Raw genomic sequence first — 13356 nt, 5'->3', positions numbered from 1 at the left:
GCAACCGAAGCCTGGAGAAAACCCCCAGAAGCCAGCTTGGGATAGGTCATCTCCCATCAATTTCCGAGAGAGAAAGGAGTGGAAAATACGCTGTAGTTTACATGTTGTTTCTCTTAAAAACAACGACGACAACAACAAAACAAAAGAACAACACCACCAAACTATAAATTTCTCGTGTTTTCTGTTTTCTACTACTTACATCAAAGGGAAGAGGAAAGACATTTTTGGGTGGAGGGGAGGTAGGAGAGGAAAAGTGAAAAGTTTGAAAATCTTAGTAAAATCTTCCTACTCTAGAAAACCGCAAAAGCTCCCGCATCTTCCACGGATATTGCGCGGGGTCCGCGTGGGGTGGAGACTGGGGGTGGGGGGAAGGGGAAAGGGAGAAGAAAAGCCAGCAGAGCAGTTCTTTGGAAAACCCCTGCAGTCGCAGCAAGAGCGGGTTCACTCTCAAATTACTCACTCGAGAGCTCTAAATAGTGAAATTGTAACTTACAAATTTCGCAGTCTCTAAGCTTAGCTCTTGGTTACTGGCTTTCCCTACCCTTCAATGCCGCCCCTCCCCAAAAAAGTTCCCGGAATCTCAGAAGGATAGAAGGATTCCTTCTAGTGACCAGTAAAAGGAAAGACAACTCTGGCCACTCGCTTTTTGGGGCTGGTTGTCTGGAGGTAGGAGAAACGGTCTTCAGCAGAAAAGGACGAAATGGTCAAAGGGTTAGTGTGGGAGTTGGGACGAAGACTCGCTTCCTGGAGTTTTCCTTAAAGGTATTACACTTAAGGCTACTAGGGGGAAGAGCGCGTGGATATAAACACACACGCACACACACACACACACACACACACACACACACACACACACACACACACACACACACCTGGAGTTTCTCCCAGGAGGGGGAGGAGAAGGAAAAAAAATTGCTAGCTGTATGAGTATCTTAAAATAGAGACACGGGGAGACGGAGAGAGATTGAGAAAGGCAGAGAGAAGGGAGGAGAGAAAGGGAGGGCGGAGAGAGACAGTGGCTGAGAGACACACAGAAAGTCCCAGGGATAGGTGGGGGGTAATTAGCTCGCGTTTGTTGGCTGGCCCTCCCCAAGCTGCTGCTCCGCGCAGCGACACAATGCAGCCGGGCCTGGCAGTGCAGGAAGCGCGCCGTGATTGACAGCTGCGCTGTCCCAAAAAGGCTCCCGAGAAGATGCTTATCGGCCGGTGTGTATAGGAGAGAGGGATAGCGCGCGGGCGCTGCACTGTTCCCCGCAGTGCGCGCGGAGCCCGAACGCAGCGGTGCACTGTCTGTCCCCTTCGGGCCTCCCGGAGGAGGTGGGGGTCTGGCCCCACAGCCCCCGCCCCTCACTCCCGGAAGACGCTCCTGCCGCACTCGCTGTCCCGCTTGGCGCTTTGGGGAGCGGTGCTCCGGCCGACTGGCCGCTCGCTCGACCCGGGCTCACCATGCATTGCCACGCCGAGCTGAGGCTGAGCTCGCCCGGCCAGCTAAAAGCAGCCAGGCGGCGCTACAAGACTTTCATGATCGACGAGATCCTCTCCAAGGAGACCTGCGATTACTTTGAGAAACTTTCCCTCTATTCTGTGTGCCCTTCACTCATCGTCCGACCCAAACCCCTGCATTCCTGTACTGGTAAGACCTCCTAGGACCTTTCCTATTGTCAATTATATGCTCTTCCTCGAAGTGTTGGACAGAGAGGGGTCCGAGGAGAGTCTCTCCTCTTCCCCTGCTAGGGGTCAAACTCTCCTGTCGTGGTGAATTTGAGGGTAGGACTTGAACGGAGCAGGAAATGAGCCCATTAATTGAGCTGGTTGGAAATAATTCCAATACGTTACTTCCCTGGGAATACGTCCCTTTAGCGACGCCTGATAATAAGTATAAGGGAAATGTGACTTCCTCATCCTCCCTGTGGAGGTTCACATTGAAGGTTTGAGGGCTTCTCAAATGTATTCAGCTCTTGACATCAAATCTTGTTCTCTGTGCCTCAAGACACTGATTACAATTTGAGCTTGTTACTTTTCACTTCAATATAATTTACCTAGCTCCTTGCTTTTACCCTTAGGAACCTGTCAAATTAATCCTTGTGCTTGCATGATCGACCAAATCCGCAATCCGCTGAACTAGTTTCAGAATTATTTTGCTGTGGGGAAGTTAACTAAGTTAGCTAGCTGATCGTGGAAAGTATCTGAGTGTGTGGATTAGTGTTTGCTTTGCCTAGGGCAAGTCGTTTTTAAAAAGTTCATAAGTTATTTCATTTCTCCCCAACAATCGATGATAATGGAAGACGTGAGGTGAACTTATACACACGCATCTATCTGTCTATATTGAAAAAAGGGGCACATTTAATGTAGCTTAATTTCAAAGATGTTTAAAGAAACACTAGCATTAATTAGATTTCTAATAAATACTATTGACAGCACAAAATGCCTGGGTATGACTGCAATCCACGTTATTAGTAAATACAGCAAAAGATGTTGTTCGTCCAACGTTCTTGAAGAGGACCACAAAAATTTCAATATTCCTCCAAACCAAAGTAGTCATTTGGATGTTCCTTTGTGCTGGTGAAAATATGATACATTGTGAAATAAATCATTTACATGGGCAAAGTGAAGAGTGGAGCAATTATTCAATGCATTTGACAAGACAACTTTCATTTTTCAGGCCAAACCTAAGTCCTAGTTTCCCCTGCTTAGGGCTTTATATTTCTGTCAAATCATTGTTAGCTCAGTGGGGTGATCAATGAAATGTCTAACAAATATAGTTTGAGTCCTGTCATAAAACAATTTATTACATGAATTCATATATAACATGACTGCTACAGACTCATGTTAGTTTACAACTAATCCATAAAATGAGTGTTGGGCCTGCCCATCATCACTGGAATCACAAGTAGCTTGTAGAGTATAAAAATAAGACTACAAACAGCAAATATATATATATATATATATATTTATCCTCTAAAATGTCTCAATTGTATATCTTCCACTGTAGATGAGCTACAATTATTAGGCATGGGAGAGACACTTAAATCTCTTAATTTCTTTCTAATTTGGAAAAAATGTGAAAATTCTGTATTAAGGAAGTAGATAAATAATGATCTGGAGCAAAATCTAAGAAGAGGAACCTAGTGAAGCTCTTTGACCAGGTGAATTTTTTGTTAGGAACAGTTCTGAATACAAGGCACTTGTTATACCAATCCAAATGTATTTGAAAGAAAATAGAGGGGAAAGTTTTAATAACCTCAGTGTGTACCAGGATAAACACATTACATTGAAATATGTAGAGAGATACTTTCCTCAGAGAATCAAAACACCTTTCTGTGAACTCTAGGCTCAACTACACCAAGGAACATTTTTTTGTGTGTTTTGACTTGTTAGACAATTGTTTTTGGTTCACAAAGGCCATGGAATTGAATTGTTTCAGATAGTTCACCAGCACACAAACTGGCAAGATTATAGAAGAGAATACAGACCACATACACTGTTCACCCTGCCCCCCCCCATGACAGCAATAAATAACCTCAGAAAACTTTGATTATCAATTTTTAGGGCTAGGAAATTCCATCTCTTATTGAAACTTGCCTGGGATATTCCACAGGGGAGATGACTCCTGTGTCATTTTGTGAGTGTTTGCAATGCATTTCAAGTGTATCTGACTCTCCATCCTGTGTTTTCAGTAGTTTAGTAACTTTACTTAAGCAAGTGGATTACAATTGCCCACAGTCACTATCTTGTTTAATCATTTCAGTCCTCTGGGACATGAAGTTGCTCTTGGTTAAGGGTTATGACTTCTCTTAAAAGAGATTTGTCTTATGGAAACGGGTCTGCCAAGGGAATTAAATTCATAACAACTGACTACACTGGTCCACACTTTCAGATCCTAAGCCCTCAGTGGGTTTACAATTACAGTTAAAGCCTTCCTTGCATTAGATCATGGGAATCCAACTAATGACTGCTCAATAGTTTTGCAAATACCACATTTTCAAAGCATTTTTGTTGCCTTTAGCAGTTAGGATGTGCACCACAAATCTTGGATGGGATGAGCCTAATCCCCCTTTGATTGAAAGAGGCCACAATAAAGCACTGACAGCCACACAGAAAACTTGATTTTGTTTTGCTAGAGTATTTTGCAGATAAAGGTATTTCACACTCTTGGTGGAACCAATGAACTAAGGAACTCAAATGGAAAACCTTAGTTGTTCAGATAAAAATTGTCAAACTATAGCAGCCACATCATTTATAGGTTGGTAATTGAAATAATTAAATATAAGATAAACATTTTTTTCTGAAGTCAGTTTTTAAAACCCACAGCAGTAGATGTGATGAGTGTATTAGTTGGAATGGAAGTGACAGAGCTATATACTAATTAAGAAGATCCCCCTTACTCCTCCCTTAGTCAACCAAGCCAATCTAGTTATTTAGACTCTATAAGCCCCAACATCGAACTCTGATGCCACATCTCCTCAGGCAGAAGAGTTGGTATTCAAGTAAACTGAGAAATGGAAATGTTTTCATCTGCCAGTTAATCACTGGACAGTAATTTCTTAGTTTCTCTAAAATTGTCCTTAAAAAGTTCTTTCAGTTGCAGTTGTGATCTCCTATACCTTACACAAAGTTCTTGAAATTCAGAAACTCTAATTTTTTTAGGCTTGGTAGAAAGCTTCTCCTCAAAACTGAAACTGAGTTTGAAATAGGAAAGTCTTACCTTGTTTAGGTTAAACTCAAGGAAACCAGATCATGGACATTTTCTGATGGGATTTTTTCCTCTCTAAGCCTGGATTTCAGGGAAGAGACCCATCAAGGAGAAACTTTTTTGTTGTTGTTCATGAATATTGTTTTGTTATATGTTATTCTAGAGGCTGGTAGAGTTGGTTATCTATTTGGATTTCAATAGAACATTTAAGCTGGTGTTATTTCAGTGATTTCAATTTTTGCATTCGGTGACCTATCCTGAAGGTTACAAAATTGACAAGTGATGGAAACCACCAAGCAAATTGGAATTTGTGATGTCAAATAATGCTTTAATATAGGAATTATGTTGACTTTTTTGGTGGTTGTTAGAATTTTTTGGTAGAAGAGCAGTCAGAAGAAATTGTACTAATTAGGAATGTCCTCCATTTCTAATTTTTCCCTGTCTCCTAGCCTTTGCTCGCCAAGTTCCATAGAGTTGGAATGAGCTGTTTTCTTGTCCTCCCCCCTGGCTAAGGCTCCTCCATGAAGCATTTTCTCTCCTTTCAGGACCTCTGAAATAGCCACCCTCCCCAACTGATCTCATTTTCCTCAAATTTCATATAAATAAGCACAATAGAAGCTTATACTTATTATAGTATTTTAAGACTTGCAAAGCATTATAAATGCATTCCATATGTTTTCTTATTTACCATGAGGTATCATCAGAACACCATGCCTGGGCTTTTCTCTTGCTATCACATTTGATTTTATATCATAGCTCCTCGTATACATGTCCCAAACCTCCTGTTAGATTCCCACCCTTTAATTGTAAGCTTCCTGAGATAAGTTTTTTTGTCATATCTATCTTTTATCTTCAATTGCTAGTACAATGCCTTTATACATAGGAGGTGATTAATAAATTCTTTTAATTGAATGAAATCCAATTTGATTGTATTCTATTGTATTGTAATCTATTGAATATTATACTCTGTTGAAACACCCCTCCAGTTGGAATCATCAACAATAACAAAATCACATTTATGTGGTACTTTAACTACATTATTTCACAACAACCCAGTGAGGTAGATATTGTCAGTATCCTTATTTCCATTTTACAGATGGAAAACTGACCGCTGGATATAATGGGGGCAACTAGATGGCCCAGTGGATAGAATGCTGGGCCTGGAGTCAGGAAGACTTATCTTCCTGAGTTCAAATCTGGCCTCAGATGCTCACTAGATGTGTGACCCTTGCAAGTCACTTAACCCTATGTTCGTCATCTGTAAAATGAGTTGAAGGAAATGGCAAACCACTCAGGTATGTGCCAAGAAAACACCCAATGGGATCATGAAGTATTGGATATTACTGAACAACAACAACAACAACAGAGATATTAATTTTAATTGACTTACCCATGGACATACAGTAAGTGTTCAAAGCACATAAGACTGGAACCTAGGGCTTCTTTATAGATGTCTAATGCTCTGACATTAAGTCATACTTAACTCTCATTATCTTGCACCTCAGGAAATTAGGGAGCAAATACAGGAATTCTTTAGCATTTGTTTCATAGTAACAACTCATTTGAGATGCTTTACTTTAGTGTGTTCCCAGACCCAGAGAGACTTTATATACCAACCGGCAAAAAGTTTACAGTACAAATTACATGCACAATGATAGCATATGTTGACCTCCTGACAGGTGATAGACAGGAAGTCTCTACTTTTCTATAACCAACCATCAAAGTTTTCCTTCTGTGTTAATACCTGCTTGTTGTTTTGTTCCTCTTCCCTTATTCTGCCACTATAGTCTCTGGTGCTTCTCATGTCTTCTTCCCCCAACCACAGTCACCAGTTCTCACCTTAGATAAGTACTTATCCAGAATGAGGCCTTTGTAGCAGGTCTGGTATATCAAGGTCAGGGAGGTACAGGACACAGGAAGGGAAGGTGAATTTTCATGGCTCAACCACCCTTTCACTTGATGCTGTGGTCAAGATCTTGGCTGGATCTTGTTGACAGCACTGCTTACATAACTGGCCCTCATTCCCCATGCTGACCCTTGACCCCTTGTTCCTGGGTTCTGGGTGATCCTCTTAATGGTAGATAATTTATTTCCCTGTGTGTGCCCAGATTTGGGATTTGGGATTTGGGCTTGGGGCCCCCTATGTGTGCAAAGATCTGTCATTTGGGAGGGGGTGATGATATGGCCTTTTCACACCATTTCCTTTTGTGATTTGCAGTGAAAATCCTTAGGGAACCTCAAAAGGGCTGCCATGCTTGCTTTAGAGATTATGCATCAAATTCAGAGAAGTCAGAGAAATTGTGAGACTGCATTTTTGTTCTGTGATGGACCAGGGAAGGAGTGGCTTCTCACTAGAAATTCCAGGTCTGGACAACAGAAAGGAAAAAGAACCCTAAATCTGACTGGGTTCCTCAAAAGGAAAGAAGGTGACAGGGAACTGGCCTAGACTGAAAAAGTGTCTTAGCTGCTCTAGCCTCTTGAATTGCCTGTACCTCACACCACAGAAGCCACAACTAATGACTTGGAACTTGAGGAAATTATGCTCCCACTGCATAGCCTCTGGGTGTTGGGAGAGGTGGAAGATTGAAGTGGGGGTGGCAGTAGTGGGTAGGGGAATGTGCTCCCAGAAGAATATTCCCAACTGGAATTTTGAATACATTTCTCCTAGAACTGTTGGTACCTCTGGTGCTTGGGGCTACTTAACTACCTTAGTGTTGCAGCCACTTAGACTTCAGACATATCTTGGGTTATAAAGGATTTTGTGGACTGGCCTGGGGAACCTAACCCCATATGTAACACTTGATACAGGAAAATTCCTTCCCCATTTCAAACAACCTACTTATAAATGAACCTTGGATTCTCAACCCACTTGTAAGCTTAGTATTCAGACATGATCTCAGTTCTGTATGACTGTATTTTAAACATTCCACCTAAAATGACAAAGTTGATCACTTCACCCCCTGTGACTTTCAATAGCTAGGTCAGTCACTAAATAGCTAAACAAGCTTAGCCAAATATGAATTTTGGGACAGAAGGGAGATTAAAGATCATTGTAATCAATTGCCTTAGGTAGAAAAATCCTACAAGATGGGCCAAAAGTCACCATGTTTTAATAACTCTTTGAAAGTGACAGTCATTCTTTTTTCTTTATTTTTCACCATTTACAAGATTTGGTTTTTCACATGTAATGTAAATTCATTTCCTATATATACTGTATATGATGCTATGATATTGAAAATTAAAAACAAAAATAATAAAGGAGTTATTAGATAGTGAACCCTCTTTGTAACTTTTGGCCGATCTTGTACTTATTTTCGGGGGGATGGGTGGGTCCAGCCTGTGATTTATCCATGTGGAGAATTCCTGTTAAGGAAACACCCTTTGCTGATGAAGATCCACAACTAATTTCTAGCTTCAGGTTTTAGAAAGTTGCCTGAGGCACCGAGAGATTAAGGGATGGTCACCCAACTACTGTATAGCAGAAGCAGGTCTGGAACCCATGTCTTCCCATCTGCAAGTCTGACTTTTTTGCCACTGAGTTCATCATTAGGCTTCTCTCATAGTTGTTTCAGAGATCAAGTGAAATGCTGTATGTACACCATTTCACCATGTTCACAAACCTCAAAGCATAATACAAATATAAGCTATTATTGTAGTGGTTGTTATAACGAATAATATCTCACTCTGAGTCCACATCAACACCCACCTCCCCAATCATATTTGTTCTCTAAGGGTCAGGGAGCCAGCCAGATAGATAGACCCAAGTTAATTATACCCAAGGCTTGGGGTGCTATAATGAACCAAGCCAGTCACATGCAGGGTATAGCCAGCAAACCAATTTAGTGGGGGATTTGGGGAAGGGTTATTTCATGTCATGGCATTGAGAACATTTTATCCTCCAAGCATGAGGAAAGAGTACATTCCTTAGCTTGGTATTCCTTGTGTATTTCTGTCTTAAAGAACATTTTCCACCTGGAATTTAAAATGAAATGAAATGCAGGAGTGGCTATCTTCTTTGGAAGTGAAGGGACCTGCCACACTCTCAACATGTTAGCTCTAGATTTTACGAAAACCACAGCTCTTTTTGGATAGGCAGGCACCAAACCCCATCCCATTGCCTGGGAACTTGAGAAATGGGCACTGGAATGTTAATGGAGAAATGTAAAACGGGGGCTTGGAAAATGATCATTATCAACCAGGATTTGTATTTTGGCCAGGGGCAAATAGGCTTTTATCATAATTACTCATAACTGCTGCTCCGGTTGCCTTTCCAAGGGTAAGGAAACTGAGGGGTAGAAAGGATATGTGTCTGGTCCAGGTCTTCCAAGGTCAGGGAACAAGTCACGAAAAGAGCTAGGACTATTGAGGCAGAGCCCTTCTGAGTCCCATAGCACAGGAAACCTTTCTGTTGCCTAATCTGTCCAATCCCTTGACCAAGTGACTCTAAGGGATTTCTTAGTAAGGGGGTCTCTTTTGGTTCCATTCAATTGAGTTTTATTGACAACCCGTCTTTCCTCAGCTTTGAGTACCCCCCCCCACCCCCAAGGTTAAGCAGGAAACATTTCAGTTTACAAGCTTGAAACTACTTTCTAAATATCTAGGATGCCAAAAGTCATTCAATTCAATAAATAATTATTTTAGCATATGTCTTATTTGCCTTCTCTCTTGTTGCCTAGGTGGTCATTCATATTTTCCTACTTTATCCTAAATCCCCTCTATACCTCTTCAGTTTACAGGTAGATTAACTGGGGAAGCAGTAAGAATTTCTACAAGTCCAAATTCTACTGGGATCACTGCAAAGCCTTTCTGGGGTGGTCTCAGGTCTACAAAAGGAACTAGGATAAGGAAGACACTCTGACAATTTAATACCTAGTATATACTATGTGTCGTTTGCTCTCCAAACTCCACCTACGGGGTATGTCACCCATGAAGTAATCATGTTAACCTCATTAGTGTGAAATTGTGTGTAATGCCTTGTAGGGGGTGAATTTCCCTGTAAATACACCAGTGTCCTTGACATTTGTACCTCTTCCTTGGTGATTAAATTTCAGACACAAAGTTAAGAGTATTTGTTAGGTCTGACAAATCATCCCTTTCTTCACCCCCTCTGCCACCATCAGGACATAGACTCAACAAAAAGTCTTGGGGAAATTGAAGGAATTAATGAAAGTAGTATCTGTCTAGAGATAAATTAATTTGAAAGACATCAGCAAAAAAAAAAAAAAGACACATTTTCTTTTAAACTCAGGAAGCCTCTGAAATTCAGTCCGAGAGCGGCTGCTGCTTCTCCTCAGAGTAGCTCTGGAGCAGCTGAAATCTTAACCTTGGAAATGCCTTCATATGCAGACAGAAAAGGCAGAGACCCAGGGAAGAAAACCTCCATTTAAAAAATTTTCTCTTCCTTTTTCTTTTTTAACCTCCTTTTGCTTTACATAGAAATGTTGCAGGCTCTTCAAGAGTGGGCTCTGTCCAGCGCCTAATATTCCTCACTCTTATGGAACAAGATAAAAATTGAGTTAGAAACTTCCAAGAGCAAAGGGCCCATTGCTCCCCTTGAAATTGAGGGACAAAGTGGAGGAACACAACAGAAAAGTCCAGAGGCTCCCGTTGTCGGTTGTCGAGTTCCTCAAGTTTTAACAAGCGCAAGGGACTGCTTATAATTTCTGTTGTCCCCATTTGGTTGAACAGACATAACAAATGCTCACCGTAGGTGGGCTGCTATTCCTGCTGTGCATCATTCACTGAGAAGTGGGTGGAACTCTGGGCTTTGGGATGAGAAGAACAGAGTTTGCAGATGATGTCTGAAAGGAATTCAATAGGTTCCAGGTCTTCATGCACAACTGTACCTTGTGCTGAATTTTGGCGTTGAGTGGACTGTTGCCACTGGGACATTTTGGAATCTATTCATTTCAGTGTGGTCCCAGAGACACAGTTTTCCAGAGTTCATTAAACTATCTGGGCATCAGATCCAGCAAAGGAAACTCCATTCTACAGAGGACTATCTGTCAAAGTCAGAAAGCATACAGAATGCCCCTAAAGCATTCCTATGGAAAGCCGAGTGATGTGAATCAAGAAAGGACCATTGGGAGAGCCAGCCTGAAAACAAAAACAAAAAAACATTGCCAATTTTCAACCTTGCTTGGGGTCTGACTCAATTCCTGTTTCCTGAAAGATTGTAACGGGTACTTTTTTTTCTCAGTATGGAATGACAGGAAAGAAATAAGAATTTATATGGCAGGGGGACCTGGTTACAATTTCTGGTAGCATTCAGCAGGTAATTCAGTGAATTAAAATTAACCCTCTGGTTCCATACTCATTAGGTGTTGTTTTTTTTTTAAAGTACCAACCACAGCAAACCCATAGGGTTTTATTTTTACAACTGCCTAATAACATTTTTGGAAGGGTGTTTGTGATGAAAGTCTTGTAAAATATAAATGCTCTAAATAAAAACACAATTAATTTTTTCATTATAGAGTCTAATTAATCATCATTAAAGCTTTTTTATATAGTAATTTAACTTTGTGAAAATGGAAACTTGGCACACATTTAAGAAAGAAAACAACACACCTAGATAGATATCAGGAATGGGACTAATTACATTTGGGCTGGGATTGAATCTTAAATATGATTGTTGTTGTAAAAGAAGCGGAGATGACAGAAAGCCCAATTCTGTAATCACTTTGGAAAGTCTCTAGCTTCTTTTGTGCTGATTGAAATTGAATATGGGCTGGGGAGTGGTGATTCTGAGCATTAGCTGATGTACAAGTACATTTGAAATGGGTCCTTGCCAATCACCAATTGCATCTGGTGGCATTGCTGTTTGACGGGCGCAAAGGGACAGCTATATATGCTTCCTGACTTCAGTGGCAGGGTTCATAAAGATGAGCACAGCCTTCTTACAAGGAAAGGTCAAGACGTGGTTTGAACCAAAGCCAGCCTGAGACTCTGAACATCAGTTTTAAAGTGGTTGGAGTCTAGGCACAGAGGGCTTTACAATGAATACTTCCCCAGACTGTGGCTGATGAAGCAGAGAGCTGCAATGCTTTGTCATGCCCTGTTGCCCTGTAAGCATTATTTCTTAATTCTACTCTGGGTTTATTTCATTTGTTCCCAAACCCAATAGCCCATGCTCATATATTTTTGGACATGGGGTGGGGTGGGGTGTTATCTTTGGCAATGTGTGGAAGGTTTGGGAAAAGATGCTGTCTCAACGAGCTAGTTAAGAAAAAAAAAAGGATTCTCCCATTGGGTTTCTAAACTGGCTGCTGCCTGGACTGGTAGAACTTTTGGTCATTATAGCATATTAAAAAGTACCCCTGCTGCTTGATTTAGCTCAGCTATGCTTGTCTCTTGCCCCTTTATTTTCGTCATTCACAGATCACTTATGACCGTGGGGAAACATTGAGGCAGTCTCCATAATGCCATGAGGTCACAGGAGTGTTTCCATTTCAGGAAATACCTATTAGAAGCCTGACTGCTAATGTCAATTCATGGTCCCTACCCTATCCCATACTATCATTGTGACCTTTTAACTTTATAACTGTTGTTTGTTATGCCTAGGAAAGAAGAAGAAAGCAAAAATAGGTGCTACTTATGGTTTGATTTAGACAGCATCTTTTGGAAATGGCTTTGTAAAGCTTCCCCCAACAAGATAGACAATTCTAATTTTGTTCCTTTCTTTCTCATCTTGGGGAAATAGCCCAGACTAGTGGTTCTCAAAGTGTTGTCCAAGGGGCCAACTAGGTGGCGCAGTGGATAGAGCACTGGCCCTGGATTCAGGAGTACATGAGTTCAAATCCAGCTTCAGACACTTGACACTTACTAGCTGTGTGACCTTGGGCAAGTCACTTAACCCTCATTGCCCAACCAAAAAAAAAAAAAACAACAACAACAAAACAAAGTGTTGTCCAGGATATCTGGAGGTCCCTGACACCCTTTCAGGGAATCCATGAGGTCAAAATTATTTTTATAATAATACTAAAATTTTAAGTTTCTAATATGATAAGTGATGATTGATAGAAACCACAAAGCCAAAAGTTGTTTAGGGAGTACTCAATAATTTTTTAAGAGTGAGGGGGTTCTGGAGTAGCTAGGTGGCACAGTGGATAGAGCACTGGCCCCGGATTCAGGAGGACCTGAGTTCAAATCTGATCTCAGATCTTTGACACTTACTAGCTGTGTGACCCTGGGCAAGTCATTTAACGCTCATTGCCCCACCAAAAAAATTTTAAAAAGAGTGAGGGGGTTCTGACTTCACAAGGTTTGAGAACCACTGCCTGAAAGGTGGAGTCTGCTTCCTGTAGCATATACCTTTACAGGGAAGCATTGACTTATAAGAAATGTGACCAGCACCCCATATCCCAAACTATCAAGCAGGTAAATTAAGTCATGTTCTGAAAAAAAATAATTAAACTTAATCTATTCTCTCTCTCTCTCTCTCTCTCTCTCTCTCTCTCTCTCTCTCTCTTTCTCTCTCTCTCTCTCTCTCTCTCTCTCTCTCTCTCTCTCTCTCTGCCTCTCTCTCTCTCTCTCTCTTTTTTTTTTTTTTTTGCGGGGCAATGAGGGTTAAGTGACTTGCCCAGGATCACACAACTAGTGTCAAGTGTCTGAGGCTGGTGAGTCAATCTATTCTCAAAACAAACTTAATCAGAGCTAAGACTCAC

General features: G+C 41.2%; 1 protein-coding gene across 1 annotated transcript in view; it reads left to right on the top strand.

Annotated features, from left to right (window-relative positions):
- Nucleotides 1-1056: 1056 nt before the first annotated feature.
- BARX2 (BARX homeobox 2) overlaps nt 1057-13356 on the top strand; it is a 93900-nt gene continuing 81600 nt past the window's right edge. Inside the window, exon 1 of the mRNA XM_043997272.1 lies at nt 1057-1633. Within this exon, the coding sequence (XP_043853207.1) occupies nt 1447-1633 (187 nt within the window). The 5' untranslated portion in view covers nt 1057-1446. The remainder of the gene's footprint in view (nt 1634-13356) is intronic.

Source organism: Dromiciops gliroides, chromosome 3, assembly GCF_019393635.1.
Source record: "Dromiciops gliroides isolate mDroGli1 chromosome 3, mDroGli1.pri, whole genome shotgun sequence".
NCBI lineage: Eukaryota > Metazoa > Chordata > Mammalia > Microbiotheria > Microbiotheriidae > Dromiciops > Dromiciops gliroides.
Note: the sequence above shows the minus strand (reverse complement) of the source record. Positions and strands in the feature narration are given on the sequence as shown.